This window comes from Pyxicephalus adspersus, chromosome 7, assembly GCF_032062135.1.
Source record: "Pyxicephalus adspersus chromosome 7, UCB_Pads_2.0, whole genome shotgun sequence".
NCBI classification, from domain to species: domain Eukaryota; kingdom Metazoa; phylum Chordata; class Amphibia; order Anura; family Pyxicephalidae; genus Pyxicephalus; species Pyxicephalus adspersus.
This window is the reverse complement of record NC_092864.1, coordinates 30,694,087-30,715,882: the sequence shown is the minus strand read 5'-3', so window position 1 is coordinate 30,715,882 and position 21,796 is coordinate 30,694,087. Positions and strand designations below refer to the sequence as shown.

The 21,796-nt window shown below is 41.0% G+C and overlaps 1 protein-coding gene across 4 annotated transcripts in view; it reads left to right on the top strand.

The window, feature by feature from the left end:
* TNS1 (tensin 1) overlaps window positions 1-21,796 on the top strand; it is a 271,239-nt gene that overhangs the window by 24,683 nt on the left and 224,760 nt on the right. Inside the window, exon 1 of one of the 4 annotated variants that reach the window (XM_072417971.1) lies at window positions 6,731-6,910. The exons of the other annotated variants lie outside the window; for them this stretch is intronic. Coding sequence (XP_072274072.1) covers window positions 6,899-6,910 — 12 coding nt within the window. The 5' untranslated portion in view covers window positions 6,731-6,898. Of the gene's footprint in view, window positions 1-6,730; window positions 6,911-21,796 lie in introns of those variants that run through there. 4 annotated transcript variants of the gene reach the window in all.

Genomic DNA, 21,796 nt, shown 5'->3' with positions numbered 1-21,796 from the left:
GTCCCCAATTTGCACTTTCAATTTAGGACTCCTAGTTGCACTTTTCTCTGAAACAGCAACCCCAAAGTTAAATTTTCCTAACGTTTTACATTTGTGACCCCCATATCTTGAAATTCTTTAAATCTGGGGGCCTGAAATTGTAATAACTAGTATCTATGAGGGTCCCCTGTACACCCTGAAAATTACAGGTCATTGTGACATACAGCTTAGGAGATATGGAGGTTTGTATACAGAGCTATGAGGATGCAGAATGACATGGATACTTTATACACACTGGATACATTTCACAGGCAAGAAATCCGAGCTCGTGCTATGAGATGGGGGCGGGGCTGCCTGTGTCTCTTTCACATGAAGGCTGGAACTGTGTGCTAACCTCTCCAGCAGCAGCAATCCTCTGAACGGATGACACAGAGCAGCTTCACTGAGATCCGTGCATCCGAGGATGAGAGCTGCCGAGAGCTGGGCGGGGTATTTAAATCAGCCGGGCGGAGCAACCGGCTAAAACCCTCTGGGGAGAACTATGACTGTTCACATAGCAAAGTAAATTTTCCCCTGCAGCGGATATTTTACTTAAACAAAATGAAGCTCGGCTGGCTTCAACCATCCAATCAGGTGCAAGAAAAAGCAATCCTGCTGTTTCCTTGCATGTGATTGGGTATTCTTTGCTATACCATCACCACATTCACTAAGCAGAGTGAATTATCCCTTGCAATGTGAAAATTCACCTTGATGAACAGCTTTGGTAAATGACTACTTTATCTGTAAATCCCCTCTGGCCAATCATTTTTGACACACGTGGTGGCATTTTTTGTACAGCTACAGCGTCCCGTGTTCTTTTTCTGCTGGGCCATTTGTTGTACTAAGCAGGGAATGCCAGGCTGCGGTGACACAAGGATTCCTAGTGTGAAGTGTAGAGGGGCATTGTTGTCAGATTAGGCAAAGCTCGTCAACCTTTGGAGATGCCTGGTGCAGAGTAAGAGCTTATAATGGGCACAGCACAGGAATTGTCAGCTGGCACATCTGCAGTTCATTGTCCGGGAGATGGGGGGTTAATATTGTTCTTTGCTTTGGGGTCATCATAACCTGTACAATGCTTTACTTACTTCCATTGTTATGTACCCAGTGCATTGTTAATTCACCCGGCACTCCAATGTGCCCATCTCTGCCCTTTGTGGTGCCCTCATTACAGTTTATATTGTCCATTTTAGTACTGTCTGGGAAAGGGAAGGGGGTGCAATATGTGACTTCAGAGCTGCACTCTACAGGTCTCATTCTTTAGGAAAGTCAGGAACAATACTGTGCTTTATAAATTGAAACATATTTGTCTGTGATGCAAGCAGTGGCCTGAATCTTGCTTTAAAGTGCATTTATTTGTAATTACGGTATTTTCATTAATAAAGTATGGTTGTTTTTTAACTGTCTGGTGATGGGAGGATTCACCCTCCAGTGTGACTCCAAACATTTTTTTAAAATTTAAGGAATCATTTGCAATTGTCTTGATGTTTTTCGAGCTCTCCGTGTCAGAATACCAATAGCAGGTCATACAATAGGCTGACAATGGACTATTTATACCACGCCGATCCCCCTTCAAAGTTCAGGTTCCAGGTTGAACCATCCTGTGTGAGCGGGGCCCCCCTCTAGCTAAGGGCCAACAACTTCCCAGCCTCTCCAATAGCCCCCCAACCAGGAGGGCCGGGATTAAGATGCCTTCCTGACGGATTTCAATCGGAAAACTGCAAAGTCGTCTGTTTGTCAAATGAAGCCGCTATGGGTCAAAAACAAAGTGCCACCATTTGTTCATTGTGTCTGACGGATTAAAGAATACCTCTTAGATTGTAAGCTTTTCTGGGCAGGGTCCTCTGCTCCTGTGTCATTGTCTGTATCAGTCTGTTAATTGCAACCCCTATTTATTGTACAGCGCTGTGTAATATGTTGGCGCTATAAACAATAAAAACTGTTTAATAATAATTATAACTCCTATCAAAGAGCTGGATACATAATTGGATTATATATACTTTGGTATCACAATATTCTGCTTTACAAGTTCGCTCTTTAGTGCTTCAGGTTTGGGAAGATGGAAAAGCAGATCTCTGTATAAAAAAAAATAAAATAAAAATGGAAGCCCCATAGAATTTATTCTCTCATATGATCACCTCTCAAAGTCACATAACTGACTCTCATCCAATCATGGAGCTTTTTTTTGCTCGAGCCGAAAGAACTTTGTGATCATTTTCAGCTAGTGCACAGCCATCTTTAATCATGGAGTGTGTGGCAAAAAGCAGAGCACTGGGAGTGCATGGCGTTCTCCATTATAAAAGGGTCCCAATTATCTCTGGGTGCTTGGTACCCAAGTAATATGTTACATCCTTGGATGTGTTGGCTGCATTAGTTTTCTTTTTTTTTCTTTTACTGTTTTTCTGCCAGTGCAATGAGTGACAACCCTCACTGACGGTATTGTACCTAGAGAGGATGTTGTCACCCTAAGCTTCTCTTCTCCTCTTCTTCATACCATAGACAGGAGAAGAAGTTTTCTGTAGTTTTCAATGACAAACAGGGCAGGGCTGACACCACTGCTGGAGACTTGAATACATCACAAGACATTAGAAGCTCCCTGGATTTCCAGCAGGATCAATCATTATTTTTTTGCACATGCCAAGTAGATAACCGCTTCTAGTGGTGTATTTACCAAACCAAACGGGAATACATAAAAGGAATTGATTGTCAGAGTCTCCATTCGCTCTAATTTGTGTCCGGTGTGATAATATTGCTCTCCCTGTAAGTGATGCCGGAGGAAACTATCGCAGCTAATGATCTCTTCCTGGTGCGTAGAACAATACTCAGATTTGTGTCCCCGGACAATTTGCTGCGTATAAAGCTTCGTATTTACTTTGGCCGCTTCCTTTGTCTCTTCATTATAAGGCGGATGAGAGTGGAAATTGGCCTGCAACGTCTCCAGGCATCAGAACGATAAAACAACGATATGAGAGGCCAGGAGGAAATAATGGTTTTGTTTTCACCATAGATTCACCCAACATTTAACCCATTTAAGTGAAAACATTTACAAAAAGATATAAAAACATTTTTTATTATTATTTTTGACTTTGTACTAAATAAGACAAGGTGATTTCAGTTAAACTGATGGCAGCGCTCAGAGTTCTAAGTCAATTTTGTCTTGGATTGGAGCCCTTCTGACCTTGAAACTCAGAATTTGGACAAATGACACGTATAGTAGAGCTCGATACATGCGTCTTTTTTGTGTGTGCTTTTTTTTTTTTTACATTGCTGCCCTGTCATTGACATTAAAAAAAAATTCTGAATTTTTTAACTGATCGGATTGAATTTAAAGCAGAACTTGCATTAAAACATCACTTACCTTTTTGAAAGCCCTCATTCTGTGTACTTATCACACCCAGTGAATCCCACGCTCTTTTGGCTTCCATCTTTTTTCCCAAAGCCCCTTGTTGTGCCCCATGCTGCAATCCTTTGAGTTCTCATGATGGTCCCTGAATCTGTGCATGCACAAGATTGGACAATGTGTCAGATAAATGGGAGCCAATCTCATTCTGCAATTCTCTCATTCTCCAATGTATCTGGTGAGAAATGAAAATAAGTCCAACGCACTTCGCAGTAGTGATCATACTGCTTCTGAATACGTGCTACAGGAGGGATTGTACTGTTCTGGAAATCAATATCCAACCAGTACTTTGAGCCAATATTCCAGGTATTTTTGAAACAACAACAGGCTTGGAAGGATGCATGATCAAATACATAGCACATCTTTATGAGCACTTACCTGTCCTGATAACCTGTTGGCCACCATGGTTTAGATGAATGAAAATTCTTTGATGTTCATTTGAGAAAGTCTTCATGCACATGTACCAATTTACATATTACTGAGGAAGTAGTATGATTTCTACTGCGAAACGCATTGGACCTATTTCCATTTCTCACCTGATAGAAGAGTTGAAGAGAAAATAGGAAAGACCTAATTGGTTCTAAGTTCCTCCAAAGCTAAATAAACAAGAATCAAGCTCATTCTGCCATTCTCAGTTTTCAACCCATCAGGTGAGGAATTAATATTAGTTAACGCGTTTCACAGTAATAGTCCATCTTCTTCTGAATGTCATCTCTCTGGCGTGCTACAGGCAGTCCTTAATTCTGGAATTCAATATCCAGCCAGTACTTTGAGACAATATTCCAGGATTCTCTTGAATGACTGCATGCTCAAATACATAGCTACTATTGAAGAATCTTATTATCTTGAACCTTACTATGTAGATGTGTACTTACCACCCTGGTTTAGATGAATCAAATTTCTTTGATGTTCATTTGAGCAAATCTGGATATGCAGATGTATCAATTTACATAATCCTGAGGAAGCCCTATGATTACTACTGCGAAACGCGTTGGCCTTATATTAGTTTCTCACGCAATGGGTTGAAGAGAACATGGGAACCATCAATATGTTCCTAAGTTATTTATAAACCCATAGATTGTATTCTCATACGCGTGTTACTGGGGATTAGGACAATCTATAGGAATGCTGGTGTTGGGGATTGTTCTATGAACTCCTATTGACATCCTTTTTTCACAGCTGAAATGTGAGAAGGATCGGGAATCAATCGAGGCTTTGACACATTCAGCTGTGTGTTTAATTTGAGCTTCAGCTCTGTAAACAAAATGTTTTTTTCAGGAGAAAATGAGCAGTGGGGGCTACTAAAAAGTTGTCAATGGGTTGGAGATTGAGGATGGCTTATTTTAGACTTTGTCATTGCCTTTTGAATGGGTTAACCTGGAAATAAATACAAAGAAAAAAATAACATGGAAGCAAGGGTGCCACTGGAGGAAAATGGTATATAACTATATTGCAAGGCTTGTTTCCTTCGGTGCAATAGGAGCCCAGGTGTTCAGCTGGATGTAAGCTGTTCTGCTTATGTGTGTGTTACTAAGGGTAAAGGCTGACTATTTCAAGGAGAAACTGTGCACTGCATACTCTGGGAGAAGGTAAGTATTCCCATGAAGATCATACCACTTGCAGGACCCTAATCAGGCATGGTGGCACAGTTTGATGAATGATACCCAATTACGGTATAGTCTGAAACTGGGTAATCCAGAGACAAATCACACTGAGCAAGGACATACATACTCCATGCAGGCTGTACTCTGGGGTGTGGGATGGTCCCAGAATGGGCAATGTATTAAATAAAAAATAAAATATGAACACTTCCAGTACTTCCTGTAAGGGGTTAACATGAACAATGCATTTTTGTACTGCACTCTGGTATAATGCACCCCTCTGAGTAGTAATAAATACAGCTATGATAAATACCTGGGTGTGACCGCACACGTACGCCCTTTGGAATGTTTTTTAAACCCCTGCGCGCCAATCTTTGTGTTCCTTCTATCGCTTTGCACATTAAACCTGTGCAGATTCCACCCACACAGGTCCGCTCTGCTATACATTGTTGTCATCTGGCGACAGGATTATCACGAAATTCCACAATGATTGGGGTAGAGAGATTATCTACTTGTCCACAACAATTCTCCCCAATCTGAAAATTGTATCGCTTTTAGAAGGTGAGAAATGCAAAGTTAAACACCAGGAAAGGAAAACAAAATTATTTTTACATGGGCTCAGTCTTTCTCTTCCCCCTTTTTACAGGTTGATGAATTTAGTACTTTTGAGTTGTTTATGATTGGTAAATGATCTTTTGTGCATTATTGTTGGTCATCAGTAGATGGCGCAATGTCCTCATGTAACATGTGTAAGAAACTGTAATAATATCATAATGTCTCAGATGACAAGAGTTTGTTATATACTTTACACAAGAACACAGCGCTATCTAGTGGTGTGCCCCAAGTATAAACTGAGATTCCTTTTTCTAATGGTAATGGAAAATTATATTTGAGTAAAAGCAATGTTTATATAAAATCTTTATAATTTGCAAAACAGATCTGCTTTACAGCTTCAAACAGAAGGTTGTATTCTACATTGAGTAGCAGGTGACATTTATCCATAATGCTGATTAACATTCTATTGACAATGTCGGTGACTTTGCCAAGAGCTGCGTGTTATTTCTTGGCACAATCCATTGGCAGTCTTGCCAGCTTGAGCTGCCCCAGTCTGCTAAATACAGCTTTCACCTGTCAATACAACATCATGGAGATCTCCATTCTACAAATGACCTGCAATACAAGAGCGTGTCACATATATGGTCAGCTGGTGGACTTAGATTTGTATTGAAAGCATTGGTGCCATCATTGGTGCCATCGAATTGCTATAGCTTTGTGCAATCCACAGCAGAAATGGGATTATAATGGATAACAATTTTAGGCGAGGAAAACAAAAAATGCACCCCGAGAAATGCCATGTAGCCATCACTGGAATGGCAGCTTTGAAAAGAAATAAATCTATGGGATTATCTTGATGGCCATTGACCTAGAATTTATAGGAGGGGTAGTCCTGGCATCTTCTTTTTTCCTACCAGGATCAGATGGTGCAGCATTGCATAAATCTATGTAAATTATTTGGTTTTGTTAACTCAAACTGTCCCAGCCTGTCTGTGATTGGTCGTTATGGATTACAGCACATCTTGCTCTTTGCACGGTGATCTGATCCTTCTTCTCGGTTAATGATCAACTGCCACATTCCAGTGTATGGGCAGAATTGTTATGGAAAAGCTGGGCTCAGGGTGACTGGCCCCTGGACTGGCGGGGACCTTGACCAAGGGGTCACTCTGACCACTCCAGGCCTGTGCCAAGCATTGTTAGGGATCAGAATTAATCCCATCAGGGGTGAGATTGTCCTATCCGCTCAGTACCACCGGATCTGTCTTTTTACAGAGGACGGAAATGTCTTTTTACAGAGGACGGATTGGAGGGGACCGGTCATGACGTAATGATTGCACAGGTGAGCAGCTGGGGCAGCATCTAGGTGGAATTAGGGGTGCTGATTGGTTCCAGGCTGTGACTGTAAGCAATTACACAGGGCTGATTAAAGAATTGGGCAAACTGAGCAATTGCTCAGGGCCCCCACCTTCTCCAGGGCCCTAATTGACTGAATGGCAGGGAGCTGAATTGCTGTGCAATAGGGGCCCCCACTTCATATTTGCCCATGCCTGCATTTATGTATGGGGCCCATTTTGAATAATCTATCTATCTATCTATCTATCTATCTATCTATCTATCTATCTATCTATCTATCTATCTATCTATCTATCTATCTATCTATCTATCTATCTATCTATCTATCATCCTGTATGCTAATAACTAATATTCATTGTCCTCAATCTCTGGTTGTATCTGCTTGGGGAGGGCATTTCCTATTGCAACACCTGTGCTCTTTGACAGGTGGCCACTAGGTGGCAGGGCGATTTATTGTTTTAATAGGAACTGAAATGAGAGATTTGAAAACTTTTCAGCGAATTTCAGATGAATTGATAGGAGAATCAGTTATAAATAGAGCTTTTAGTATTTATCCTAAATTCCCAGATTTTATTTTGCTGAATGTCCAATAAAGTGGAACCAAAGTTTTACTTATAAATGTGCCATCAGCTAGAGATTTATTTCTCAAAGATACAGGCGATGTCGCTTCTGCAATGAGCACTTTTTCCCATCTGATCGCTGCCCAGCTGTCAAAATTTGCTGAGTGTTGCATGCACATTGATTTGCAGATAATGGCTTTCAATATGAAAGTAAATATCAGGTTTTCTATGTTTCTCATGCTTTCCATTCATCCCACTTTTTATTGGCTGTTGTCTGACAAGGAAGGAAAACAAAAATTAGAACAAGGTAAGTGATTGCTGTAATTTTCCACAGCCCAGAGAGATCACAGAGGAAAAACAAAGTTTGAAAAAGCAAATTAAGGTTAATTGGGCTGTTAAATTCAGCTCCAGCCATTCCTCCTCCCAGCTTCAACCGCAAACATTTTACTGCTAATTGTAAAACGTAAATCTGATTTTGGCTTCCAGACAAATTCATGAGAGCGACCGATCGCAGCAGAAATGGTAATTTTCCAACTATTTTACTTTTTTCTTTTTGGAATTTGAGTTCATTTATGTAAATTTTTAAATATGATCATATGAAACTGTTATGCTATTGCAACCTTTTCCCTAATTTCTTTTCACGCGATGCATTGTGTTAACGCACATGCATTAGTGAGCAAAAAAGTTTCAATTCCAAGATGAAACTTTTTTGTTCATTTGAATTTTGAGATGTGGTATATAATATGCTGTGTAAATAGGGGGGATTCAAAAATAGAAATACAGGTGCATTATTGCAACATGCTGTCATGTTAAGTATACCAATGGAAGATAGGGTGTCTACTGCAAAAAAATAAATGTTGGCCCTGGCAGAAATCTTATGAACTAAAAAACAAACAATGTGCACTTTCTGTGCTGTACTTTTATCAGCATTGTTGAACTACCAGACACCTTCCCTCTATCCCAGCATACACGTCAGGTGATTGTCATTGGAAGCAATCTCACTAGAGATCCTTTCCAAGAGAATGGATGAACACTGTTCTGTTCTGTTAAGAATAAAGAGGAGGATGAGTGGCACCCCACTGTGCTTTACTCCATAGGAATGCAGATCTGCTGTTTCAAGTTGATAATTCATCAATTCACCACTGCAGATTAATGAACAACATCTAGGGACTGCTGTGCACATTTCAGATTTTCATCCGAGCACAACTGTTTTTGGCATTTCAAAGCACAGAAATGCATGAAGCTCAGAATGATGCATAGCAGTGCTGTTTATTTTAAATGGCACGTACATAATTCAATGCATGTGTATTGTAGATTACTGCAACACACATATGTGAACCGTGTGGTGCTCTGCAATAAATCATCGCTTCTGGTTCAATGAGGGTCTTACGGAGGGTTGACAGCTCATTCAAAATAATGCAACACGCAACAATTCACACTGACCCAACACAGTGATGTAAACAGGCCCTAGAATAATATAAATTCCAATAAAAACACTGACCTTGTACCATGGTGGCCCCAAATAAGATCTAAATAATCAATTTATAGTTTAGATCAGTATTCCTCAACCGGAGTTCCTTCAGAGATTGTTGTGGTTTCTCTAAGTAATGAGCAATTTGTATCTCTCAGGTCAGTTTAGGTGACACCAATGATCTTTTTGTCTATCTGTAAGGGTGACATTCTTTCCAATGGAAGAATTCTTCCTACTGATCACCACACTAATGTACCGTGATCTGTAGTTATAGAAGAAGCTCTCTGAAGACCTGAAGGTATATCAGTAGTTCCCCCATGTTAAACACTGGTGTATATGGTCAGATTCATGCTACAGTGTTTTAATGTCCTTCCCTTCTTGTGATTGTGCTACAATGTTTCATTGTCTGCAGCAAGCCTAGCACCATATAAACCCAATAGCCACAAATATAGAAAACATTGTAATTTGAAAAAGAGTTCTGATAAGTACTGTTGATACTGCAATGTATATAAATAAGCAAAGAAAATGCATCTGCTGATACACAGTAATACCTTGTAAATTATTGTCCATTTTATTTCTTATGTAAAATGCACAAAATAGAACAACTGGAAGAGAGGGAGGGCTTTTTGGCAACGATCAATATATTTTACTGAAATTATTGATAGTTGAAAAGTAATTCTAATCAAAGCTCAATTGGACTTTAAACACGACAAAGAATGAAATATAATATGATATAAATGTTAAGAAAAGATGAACTGCTGCTGCTCTGATTCCTTTATTCTCCTCCCTGGAACCTTCATAGTTATCATACCTAATAATTAAAAAAAAAAAAAAACCTAGGATGTTTTCTTCATTTGGGAATTTCACAACTCCAGATATCTTTCTTCGCATTGATGAACTACATATGTACCCATCTAACCCTACCATTCAGCAACATCACTATACTAAAGTCTCTACGCTCCCCTGAGCCATACGGCGAAACGTGTCTGGAAAAGAGATATCTGCATTTCATTTAATAACATCTCTACGTAACTTTATTTTTATTTTTCATATTTTGTCATATTTATGTCCAGATGAGCTTTGCCTAGAATTACTTTTTAACTATCATTAGCTTCAGTAAAATATATTTATTGTAGCCAAAAAGCCCCCCCTCTCTAGTTCTTCTGTTTTGTGCATATTGCTTATTGTAGGGATGGCAACTGGTACAATGGATGGAGAATCTTGAGTTGCTCTTCCACTATTGAGTTCCTATGCTATTTTTTGGGGGTTGGGGGAGGGGTTCCCATATTTCCTCTTAAATAATTTCCTATCACTTTAATATCACTGTTGCATTTAATGAATATTATAACTTATTTTTGTGCTGTGCATAAAATAGCAACATGTCTTATTTCAGTGCACACCAATGCAATACAGTGCTGTGCTGTGTCCTTGCATTATTACTGCACCAGGCAATCGGTGCGCACAAGGCCAAAGTAAAATGATAAAACTAATACAAAAAAGTTAACTTTTTGAAATTTCCTATATCTTTTTTTTTTTTTTTTCATGATTTACCACATTGACCCTTCCCGTTACTCGTGTGTCTGATAATGTCTCGTAATGTTTTATGAGTTTTAATGTTTTGATGTGACCTAAGCAGTGGTGCAGTACAACCTGATATAAAAGGGTTCTTCTCTTTAACATAGCAGGATCTGGATCACCTACAAATATACGGAGTGGCTTATTCAATGAAGAATGCACATGGATATGGGGTTAAATAATAAAAAGCCTGAGCCAGTACTGATAGAGTTAACTTATCGCTGAATAAACAGATTTGGTCCCAGAGTTCACAAGGCCTGCGGGTCTGTGTATTCGGATGAACCACATTGTGCATTAACGTTTACAAGCGCACAGCTAACAATTAACGAGGTGTTGTTGAGGAAAGCAGGGACATGTTCTCAGCCACAGGAAAACATTGTAGTTTATGAATCACTTGTTCAATGCTGATGGAATGTAGCACAATTCTCTCCGCAGGCTCCTGCATCAAAGTGCCCATCCTACTGCCCGAGAATAAATAAAAGCAATGCAAATTACTAATATCATGAGGCTCATTTGGTGCCATGTGCAAAAATATGCAACATTGCTTGAAAAAGTTTTTTATTAATGTAATATTTGCTGTTTCAGAGGTTTTAACTCCTCACCAGACCAAGACATTTAGGCAAAGTTGTTGGCACAAAGTGTGTGCTATGTAAGCAGCTTGTAATATGTTTTGTAAAATACTAAAATATAAAGTGTAATTTTTGGGGTGTTTCAGAGGCTTATTTGCAGATAAGCCTCTAGAGGGAGCCCTTCATTTCAATGCAATCATTCCATGCATGATTTACAACAGCTGGGAATAAATATCTGCAACCTAGAAATTCACTTGATTTCAATCAGGAAGGTTTGCATCAAAAAAAAATGTGAATATATAAATTGTACCAGACTCCACCCAATACAAAAATTCAATGTTTGGTCAATATGGCACAGTGATTGGTTGATATTGGCTCACATTATCCTGGATCTGTACACCTGCAATTCTCATTCTGAGGGGTTCTTATAATCATTGTTTCAGATTTTTTGGGTCTGCACACCTGCTATGCCCATATTGTAGGGCTGCCACCCTCCCTCATGCTATTGTATTTATTTTATAATATAAATAATATAATAGGAGAAGCCAGAGCATTAACAGGTTAATGGGAATTCCCAAAACTCCTGGATGAACAGGAACAGAGCCAGGACTGACAGCAGGAAAATCTTATTGTTGGGTTGCTCAAAATGTACATGAAACCAGGGACCTACAACCCGTCATGCCCTACCAATACCTTAACTATTAAATTTGAGTGGGCTAAACATTTAACCCCTTCTTAAAAGGAAATCCAAATTTAGCAGTGTCCACATGTGTCTGTTAACATGACAACTGCATATCTAGTCATTTTTTATAGACTTGAAAACGTTTTTAATATTCTGCTTTATTTTTTAATTCTGTTACTGTAGCTGACAATTACAATATAAAACAGATACGACTTCCACTTTAGGCTGCAGTACCATCTGCAGGCTTATTTATGAAGCCTCCAGTCTGCTTGTGATCACTATTTCTGGCTGATATACTGACCACAAAATTGGGAACCCCCCCCCCCCCCTATTGGTTTCATAAAATCAGTGGTTGCCAAGTTCAAGAACACATAGGTCATCATGCTCAGGATTAGTAATGTTGTGAGCAGGTAGTATCATCACCCTGCAGATGATAGCACAGCTGCATATGGAATACCGCTGACTCTGATTAGTGTTCCTGGATGTCTATTCTCTTGTTTTATTGCCCTGTCCTCGTTTTTCTTCTCTCTCCCCCACCCGTCCCACCTTGTGATTGGTGCCCGGCCTCTCTCCTCTAATGAAATGTATTGCTGCTAATTAATACTCTGCAGCAGGCTGCTTATCACTCACATGTCTGTCTCTGCGGTGCTGGCCTACCCTTCATGAGTATCCCCACGCTTGGGTCCAGGCCAACCCCATCCGTGCCCACTGCCCCTAGCCGTACCGGAGAGCCAGGCTTGAAATCTCCGGCTTATGACAGTGCATAACGGATGACTACGGAGAGAAAAACACTTTAGGTTGTTGGCAGCCTGTGGGTGTCATCACTTGCCAGTGCGATAATATTTAAGCTGCATGAAATTTATCAGGGCAATAATTATTAGCGCAATCATGAAAGTATCTATTGCAGCCAAGATCTGCTCATTATTTTTCCTGTGCCGTAATCTTTGCAGTTAAACAAACTGCTATTGAAATCTTTCAACAAAAAAAATGAGCAGTGGAACATGCGGCAACTCACTATCAATAGTCTTTCCACCCAATGAGGTCGTGCAATGTTTATCCAGGGGGACAGCCATGCCGAATAATTCTCTGCAGGATCCAAGCACATTGTGCCAGTTAGAGTGGCCAAAATTTCTGATTTTACACCAATGCAATAGCAACATGCATGATGTTGCAGTCTGCACCACAGGGCTGTGATATTCTTGATGTTGTTTTACAATTTACTATTATAACCAAAAAGTGTTGCTGTACAAATTCCTTCTTCATCCAAACAATTTTACAAGGAGGCAAAATTGGTACTGGGAGTTGCCCATATATTGCACCATTGCTTATTTTATTTTCTATCTATTGTATTATATTCCCTATTTGAGGCCCAGATGACCTTTTTTTGTATTGTCTAATGATGGGCAAACATACTTTTGATTTTCTGTGAACCTTCTTGAGGTACTACAGAGTACCTCATTGAAGTTTGTGTGGGATGAATGTTGTGTTCACTTTTGACTTCTTTTTGGGGCTAAGTAGCTAACACTTGTCATATAAAAGGTGTTGGGTCAGCAGCACCACCATGGGGGATATGTACCAATGTGTGGCAGCAGAAAAGCAGGGGGCAGCAAAAGTGTGCCACCCAATTTCTGTCCATATCAGACCCTATATTATATATATCAAAAGTGGGAGTCCCATAGTTAAGGGACAAGGCCTCTTCCCAATAACCTATCCCACGTATGGGGGGATTATGGTGGCATATTTTAAGGGCGTTAAAGGCAGACCCCTCACCCAGGCAGATAAGTAAAGAACCTTTTTTCTCTTCCTAGAAGATGTTGAAGTATAAAAAAAGACACACCCTAATTATTTATGCCCCAATAAAGGGCAACCAACACACTGAACTCTAAATACCCCAAGGGATCTGTGTTTATGGGGAGCAGATATATTAAAACACTTATTTTAGACCAAACTAGGCCAAAAGGGAACAAATCTAACATTATTTGGGTTTCCATACACTTTACCTCTGCCGTAACTACCGAACACTTGGACTGACCCATTTAATTTTGCACGATGGATCGCATGCAAGTCAACTTTGATAAGTAGTCTGATCAGTGCATCAAAATATAACAAAATGCAGCACATTGTACTAAATACTGACACCTGTTTCTGTATTAGGTCAAGTTGGATCTTGGCCAGGACCGCACGTAAGCAGGTCATGGCCATCCCTGACTCTGGCCATCCTCGTCTAATTTGTCCTAGTGCTCCACCATGGAGCAGCCACTCATTACCCCCCTCCTCCCTGCAGATAATAATGGTGAGTGCTTATAAAAATTCATAGCACATTCAGCAGTTGAGTATGTGGTTGAGTGTCCAAGGGGGGATGTTCGGCTCACACAGACACACACTGCGGAGCTCAGACACTGTTGCAGGCACTCAGGTTGTCATTGACGCTCCTGTCCCTCTATCAGACTTGTGTCTTGCTTGCAGAGGACTGGCTGGCATCGTCATGGCTCAGCATCCTACGCCTGTCACTGCGTGGGAAGCGGGCATCGCTACAGGTCTGCACTCCTCCTGGGCTCAGGATTTTGGACTTATGCATTGTTCCTGGGATTGCTGAGTCTGCTGACATCTCTGAAGGTTTAAATTACCCTTGAAGAGGATGAAGACACATTTCGGGGCCATTGGGTTGGGGTGGTCTTAGAGAGCGGATGCAGACTTGTTGCCAGCAGAGAAGACCAGTTGTGCGGTTGGCTTTGTTGATACTGGAAAAGTGATATTTGTTAGAATGACGAGGCTGACTCGGTGCTTCGCCTGTCTCCTGCAATTGGGGAAATATATTTTCAGCTGCCTGGTCCCAGTACGCCTGTGTCGGAGTGACAAGGTAATTAGCAATCTTCCATAAGCTTGTCATACATTATGTGTAAATTTTGGTAAAATTTATTTATGTAAGTGAAGAAACCAATTCTACAGTGCTTTACAGAGCACCGTTTGCATTTATTCCTGTCCCAAGAGACCTTTCACTTTACTGTCTACAACTAGAGGCCATGAGAGATGTCTGCCACTAGGGGTCAGGAGAGATGTCTGCCACTAGGGGTCAGGAGAGATGTCTGCCACTAGGGGTCAGGAGAGATGTCTGCCACTAGAGGTCAGGAGAGATGTCTACCACTAGAGGTCAGGAGAGATGTCTTCCACTAGGGGTCAAGAGAGATATCTACCGCTAGGGGTCATGAGAGATATCTGCCACTAGGGGTCATGAGAGATATCTGCCATTAGGGGTCATGAGAGATATGTGCCACTAGGGGTCATGAGAGATGTCTACCACTAGGGGTCATGAGAGACATCCACCACTAGAGGCCATAAGATATATCTACCACTAGAGGCTATTCAGGATGTCTATCACTAGGGGCCTTGAGCGATATCTACAACTAGGGGCTATGAAAGATGTCTACTACTGGGTACGTCTGGCTATGTGGGATGTCGACTGCTAGGAACCATGCAAGATGTCTACCACGAAGAACTTAAAAGGATGTCCACTAATGAATAAGTGTGGTGTCTACCACTAGAAACCTTGTGAGATACCTACTTCTAGGACCCATGCCATATGTCTACTGCTAGGGCCCATGCACTATTTCTACCTCTAGAGACCACTTTGGATGTCTACCAGTAAGGACTAAGTCATCCCATTCCTGATCCAACTATTTTGGCATATGTTGTCCCTTAAACACTGGATTTAACCCAATGTTTCCAGATTGGTGCAACCATCAAATATATTTGTAGGGGCCCTAATGTACATATGAGGCCCATGGCCTAATGGCCCCTTTTCCATGTATTTTGGCCCATTTCTAAGGCCCATAACTAGGTACAGGAAGCTGCAGCAGAAGTTACAAGTCTCTATGGCCATACTGTGTGTTGATCCCTGAAATACATTGAAAGATTTAAAAGTTTTGGACTGTAAGTGATGTTCAGTATTGTTGGGCTCCCTGTACCTCTGTTGAATCCCTTGTTCTTTTTGTGTGAGCTGCCTCAATGAAGGGATTAAGCTTTAGCAATAGAAAGTCAAGAATTTGAAGCCTCCTAAAGCTCTATTCTCGGATTATCTATATGTGTGGAGTTGTGCCAGTACCCCCTTCCCAGATATCCAGCCCTTGGGCCCAGTTTGTATGAGCTGACTATGGCTATATCAGGGTCTTCTATGACTTCTCTGACTCCTTTGCAGTTATTGTTCCCATTTTCTATTGTGTCCAATGGTATTGTTCATTACCTGGCCCATGTTAATTTATTGATATCCTGCAGTGAGATTTAGGGGCCCTTTATACCTGACAGCAGATATCTACCACTAGAGGGTGCAATCTGCTGTCTGTTTTGCTTTACCGTGACCTTCTTCCCTCCAATCACAAAGCTCTCTGCTGGCTAATAGAGCTGATATAGCTCTGTGATTGGATGATAGCCAGTCATATTAGGACCCCTGCTGACCAGTTTTAATTTTCAATGCTCCAGAGTCCAAAAGCTTGGACAGAGAAAAGCACATTTGTAAGATTCATGGATGTGCTCTATTACTAGGGATTGTGTGTTACTTATTCCTAGATTGTAAGCTCCTCAGGGTAGTGTCCTCCACTCCTCATGTGTGTCTGTCTGTCATTTGCAACCCCTAATAAATGTACAGCGCTGCGTAATATGTTGGTGCTATATAAGTCCTATTTAATATTAATAATATTAACATTGATTTATTTCATTATTTATGTATTTATTTTGGTAGTTAGGCAGTGGCATGAACATGGTGCAGTTCTAAAATTACTTTATAAATGAGTTATCAGAAAAGAAAATCTTTCAATGGGGACTTTTCTTGCACCAGTTGTCTAAAAGGGGAAGATTTCTCCTTTTCTTCTTGTAGTGTCATAAGGAAGGAAAGTGACGGAAAATTTCAGCAAAAACATCGACCCTACTCGATTCAAAATGGAATTGCTGCAGTGCACATGGTGGCGATCTGGGAACCCCTTTTTCCTAGCAGGAGAGATGTTCTCACTCACGCCCACTAGAGGCGCCTTGCTGCCCCTCAAATATGGAAAGCCTGAAATTACAAAAACCTTCCCTTTACACCCTCCTGAGCCTTGCACACAGGAAGCCCCCATCCATAACATGTGTGACAATCTCTCCAGGGTCTGGAGGGAATAACATAGAATTTACTCTGACTTTTTAAAACAATGGCGGTGTTTAGGGCATAACATGAGCCGCTCAGCGTTCGGTTTCAGATGGAGCCTGGGACTGCATTTTTGTGACCTTTGCTGCAATGAGCAGTTTTGTCTTACATTAATTAGTCATTTCATTGTTAAAGCAGCACCTGCAGTCCGACTCGGAGGCGGCTGCTTATAAGAAGGCGGTGCGACCGTGACACAGCGGAGGTTCCCAGGCTACACAGAGGTGCCACTCTGTACTCTGATACTCACTTTCCAGCCTCGGGGACACCTAAACCTGAACTCTATATATTAAAACACAATAATGCAGTAATATATCACATATCCTGATATCCAACTCTGTACAGCAGGGCTGGCGTGTGAGAAGAAGAAGCAGTACAAGGAGCCAATCCGTTCATGGTGATAGAATGAGGGAGTAAAGTGACAGAATTAGCTGCCCCTCTCCTCACTGTACCATCAGTAAGTGAATAATACGGCAGGATGAAAAAAATACTCCAGTACTTTTGATTGAAGGTGCAACAAAAGCTGGGTAATTTGTTTTATCTTTTATTAGGCTATGTCTGGTTCTCCCCAGAAATGTGTTTAAGCTGGGTGGGAAGAAGCTGTGGGGGGGGGGGGGGCTATATTGTGACCCAACTTTTCAGTACCCACCCAGAAACATACAGGTGGTTACCAATAAATGCTGAGTGGTGTGCCCAGCTAAAAGGGTTTGGGGAGATCAGTGCTATCACTGCTCTATAACACTCAACCTCCTTTCGGGGAACCGACCCCTAAGGACCCTTCACCAATTCCCTGCCCCTATTACCATGTGCAATAAGGCGGGCACAGCATTGGATAAAGAATTGTTCCTGCTGCATTGGGCATTTGGGTGCCACTATACAAGAAATGGAACTGCAGCAAACTGCTAGGCCATGGAACTTTTTGATTTTGGAAGTAATGGTGTAATGCCACCTAGGTCATAGGCAGCAATATAGGGCGATTTCCAATAAATCCTGGTTTATGACATCAGACACATAAAATTTGGAGACTGCAGGACTTCCACCTCCTTGATTTGTAGTAGTCAGGCAAAAGCTAATGATTTCCGCATCCACCTGGCGCCGGCCATCTGTGCTGCGCCCGTAATGCTTACTGATTGGTGCTTTTTATACTCCCTGAATGGGCCTCATTAGCTGTTATCGTTTCCCCAGGTTCAATCCCTGGGGCGGGCTGTCTGTTTGTGTGTTGCTGTTGGGGTCATACCGGTGAGTGTTACACATGCTTTTTATTTTAGGTTGTGGGCATTAAGGGAGAACTCCAGCTATAAAGAAAATCCAAACCAAAGAACAAGATCTGTGGCAGGATCAACAGGTAGATATTAGATCTAACAAAGCAATTGAAATGGTATATTTACCAAAAGTGAACAAAAGAAAAGATTCACAGACATAATTGGCTGTGTCAGAGGCAGTGACTTCTATCATGATTGATGACCCAAGATAGATTGTAAGCTCTTCGGGGCAGGGTCCCCTCTTCCTCCTGTTTCATATATATAACCTATCTCAACTTGGCAAATCAAAGTAGCATTAGGTTTAATTTCAGGTGATCCTGGAATGAGAGGTTGCTTACTAAAGTTTGAAAATCCTACCATCAAACACATTCAATCCACACTATATGTAATCTTAGATTGTAAACTCTTCTAGGCAGGGCCCTTTCCTCCTCCTGTGTCATAGTCTGTCATTTGCAACCCCTACTTAATGTACAGGTCTACGTAATATGTTGGCGCTATATAAATCCTGATAAATATTAATATAGTAATAATTTTGCTGCATCCAATATGGCTGACAGTTTCGTGTCCTGGAAGACAGGTCCATCATGTCTGAGCATCTGCCAGGACGGTGAGATTAATGCCTGGTTCGCAGCACTGGGTAAATCCCATTCAGCTGACAATAATTCACACGGTTACAACATCCAGAGGACACCGAGCACTTTGCTTTAATTAAATTGGAGGGTAAAACAAGCAGGGAGGGGGAGCAGGGTAATAAAGTTAATATTAAGGCTATGGTAACCCTTTGTGTGCTGGATCAAGCAGTTTAAAAAACAGCAATTTGGAAAATAAGAGATAGCACCTCAACACCCCCCCCCCCTCCACCTTCCTCAATAGTATGGAGATGGGGTAAGTGGGAGATGTTCTGTAGTAGTGTATATATATAGTGATCCTCCATAGATACGGTATGGTGATTGAAGGTTGGTACCGTAGGTTCCTGCCAGGTGACCTCATGATCACTTTTATGAATCCAAAAAATCGAAAAAGTGGAAAGATAAAACAAATTAAACCAATGCAGCCACCAAGTTATCAAAGCAACAAAGTAGTACAATTATTTTCTTTATTTTTAGATACAATTGACCTAGAGATTCCAGCCCTGCCTTGCAAGCCCAATGCACCCTTTGTGTAGGTGAGAGGTTTTTGCACGGCAGTGATCATTGCTTTGATTGCCATGTTCTTCAGAACATTGGAGGCCAATGGCACCGACCTCCATTGTGGTCCACTATCAAAGTGGTGAACATGATCTGGTGATCTGTAATGGGATGAAGAGGCTGATCTCTGCTTTATAAATGTGACAATCGTACTAAAACTGATGATAAATAGTGGTGAATATTTATAAAAGTGATTATCAGGTCAGATGACCACCACTTGAACACTGTGAATGGGGGCACACAACTGTTTTACAATACTACCAACTAGCATAATCCACGGCTATATAAATGGGCACCTAAATACAATGGGCCAAAATTTATTAAAGCTGTAGACTATCATGGGAGAACCTGGGTGGTCCAGCAAACCTGGAATAGATCTGGTCAAGAATTAGAAACATTTGCCAACTAAAAGCAAATGATTTATAAGAAATCCATTCCAAGTTAATTGAATCACCCAGGTTCTTCTATGATAGCCTATTTTCTCCAGTCTGGGAGATCTTTATTAAATCTGTTCCATTGTGTGATGATCTTGTTGAGCGCATGCAGCAAAATGTACAAGCTTGTGGCCTGGCATATGGAGTGGTAAGTGTTGAGTGGCCTTCAAACATGTGGTATAGTGCCAATGGAAGACTCCAGTGGACATTTATTTATGCATGGGAACAGTGAGGATGCAGCCGCACATTTTAGGTATTTATAACAATGAAATAATAGAAAAAAGTAACAATTGTTCCTGTGCCCAACTAAAGGACAGGCCCATGGGATTGTGTTTAAACACTGGGATGATTCTGCCAAAATCAGGAGTAGGGGTATCCTAACACTTCCAGTAGTATTGTCCCCCTGTGTCTACTCTCTGGATGACTTCCATGTTCCTGTAATAGGGGAAACCCCTGAGTGCATATGGGACCGCTTTTTGGACAATTTATTTGTGGCTACATTAAAGAGAACAGAGAAATCTAATTTGGCATAAATGAGGAAATAGCATGTCTGACATTTTACTTGAGCTTGGAAAGTGGGAGTTCACTGAAAAAGATATTTCGGATTTTTGGGATTTTCTTTAACCGTGATTCTTGAAAACTCAAACCTGACCCACTTATTCTTACCTTCGCCGAGCTTTATTCTGGGGACTTTGCCTAGGCTGAGATCACACTATTAGTCTGCTGTAGGAAGTTTAAGTATTGGTGAGCACCGAGCTCTTTTCTTTATGTACAAGGTGAAGGAGCAAAGACAGATTCCTAAAAGGTCAACAAAGGTTACTATATTACTGGTGCATAAAAGAGTTCGAATGTTGCAAATCCACAAGATATTTTTTGACCATAATGAAAGTCACAATAGCATCTGACACGTTTCAGAGGCTCATCGGTCCCCTTCACCAGGGCTAAAGGGTAACATAGATCCAAAAGTAATGAACATCAAGAACCAAATAAGTTGTATTCTATCAAGGCAGGCAGTTGCTACCCCTTTTAGTCTGAAGTAACTGGAGTATATCCACATTTGCATGTAGATTTTTTCTGGTAATGTCCATATGTAATGATGGGTAATGATATGTAATGATTCATCTTCATGGTAGAAAGACTGGAAATCCATTGAACAAAGGAGGGGCCAAGGACAGACAGTCCAAGGCTAAAGGGCTTGATGATGCTGGATGCCCTTTATCCAAGAAATTAGGCAAGTTCTGTCTAACTTACTACAGCTTCTAATGAACTCTGAGAAGCTCACAGTGTGCAGTAAAACCAGAGTAAGCAATAACAAAATGGTGGAACTTGGCCTGCTTACACCACATGCAGTGGGCTGCTTTAGTCAACACAATCCCAGTGCATGGACAAGGCAAAAAGTCTTGCATTATGACAGTCCACTACAATCTTCATCGAAGGAAGGAACCACAAATGTGCACCAATGTGTTCTCTGGTTTATTATTATACAATATTTATATAGTGCTGACATATTATGCAACGCTTTACAAAGTTCATAGTCATATCATAAAGTATTCCTCAAAGGGGCTCACAATCTAATGTTCCTATCATAGTCATATGAGTTCGATACAGTCTAAGATCAATTTTAGGGGCAATCCAATTAACCTAACTGCATGTTTTTGGAATGTGGGAGGAAACCGGATTATCCCGAGGGAAACCCATGAAAACACAAGGAGAACTTGCACACTCCATGCGGATAGTGTCCTGGCTGAGATTCAAACCTGGGACCCAGCAGTGCAAAAGCCAGAGTGCTAACCACTGAGCCACCCCTACCCTCCTAGCTAGTCATGTGAAATTCTTATAAACCTTTTATCTAATTTCTTACTGGCGCAAAAGGCCTAAAAATCAGCCCGGTGACACAAAGGGCCGGGGAGGAGCTGTGAAATCGATAGCATTTTCCTTTCAAGATTTAAGCAGAAACAT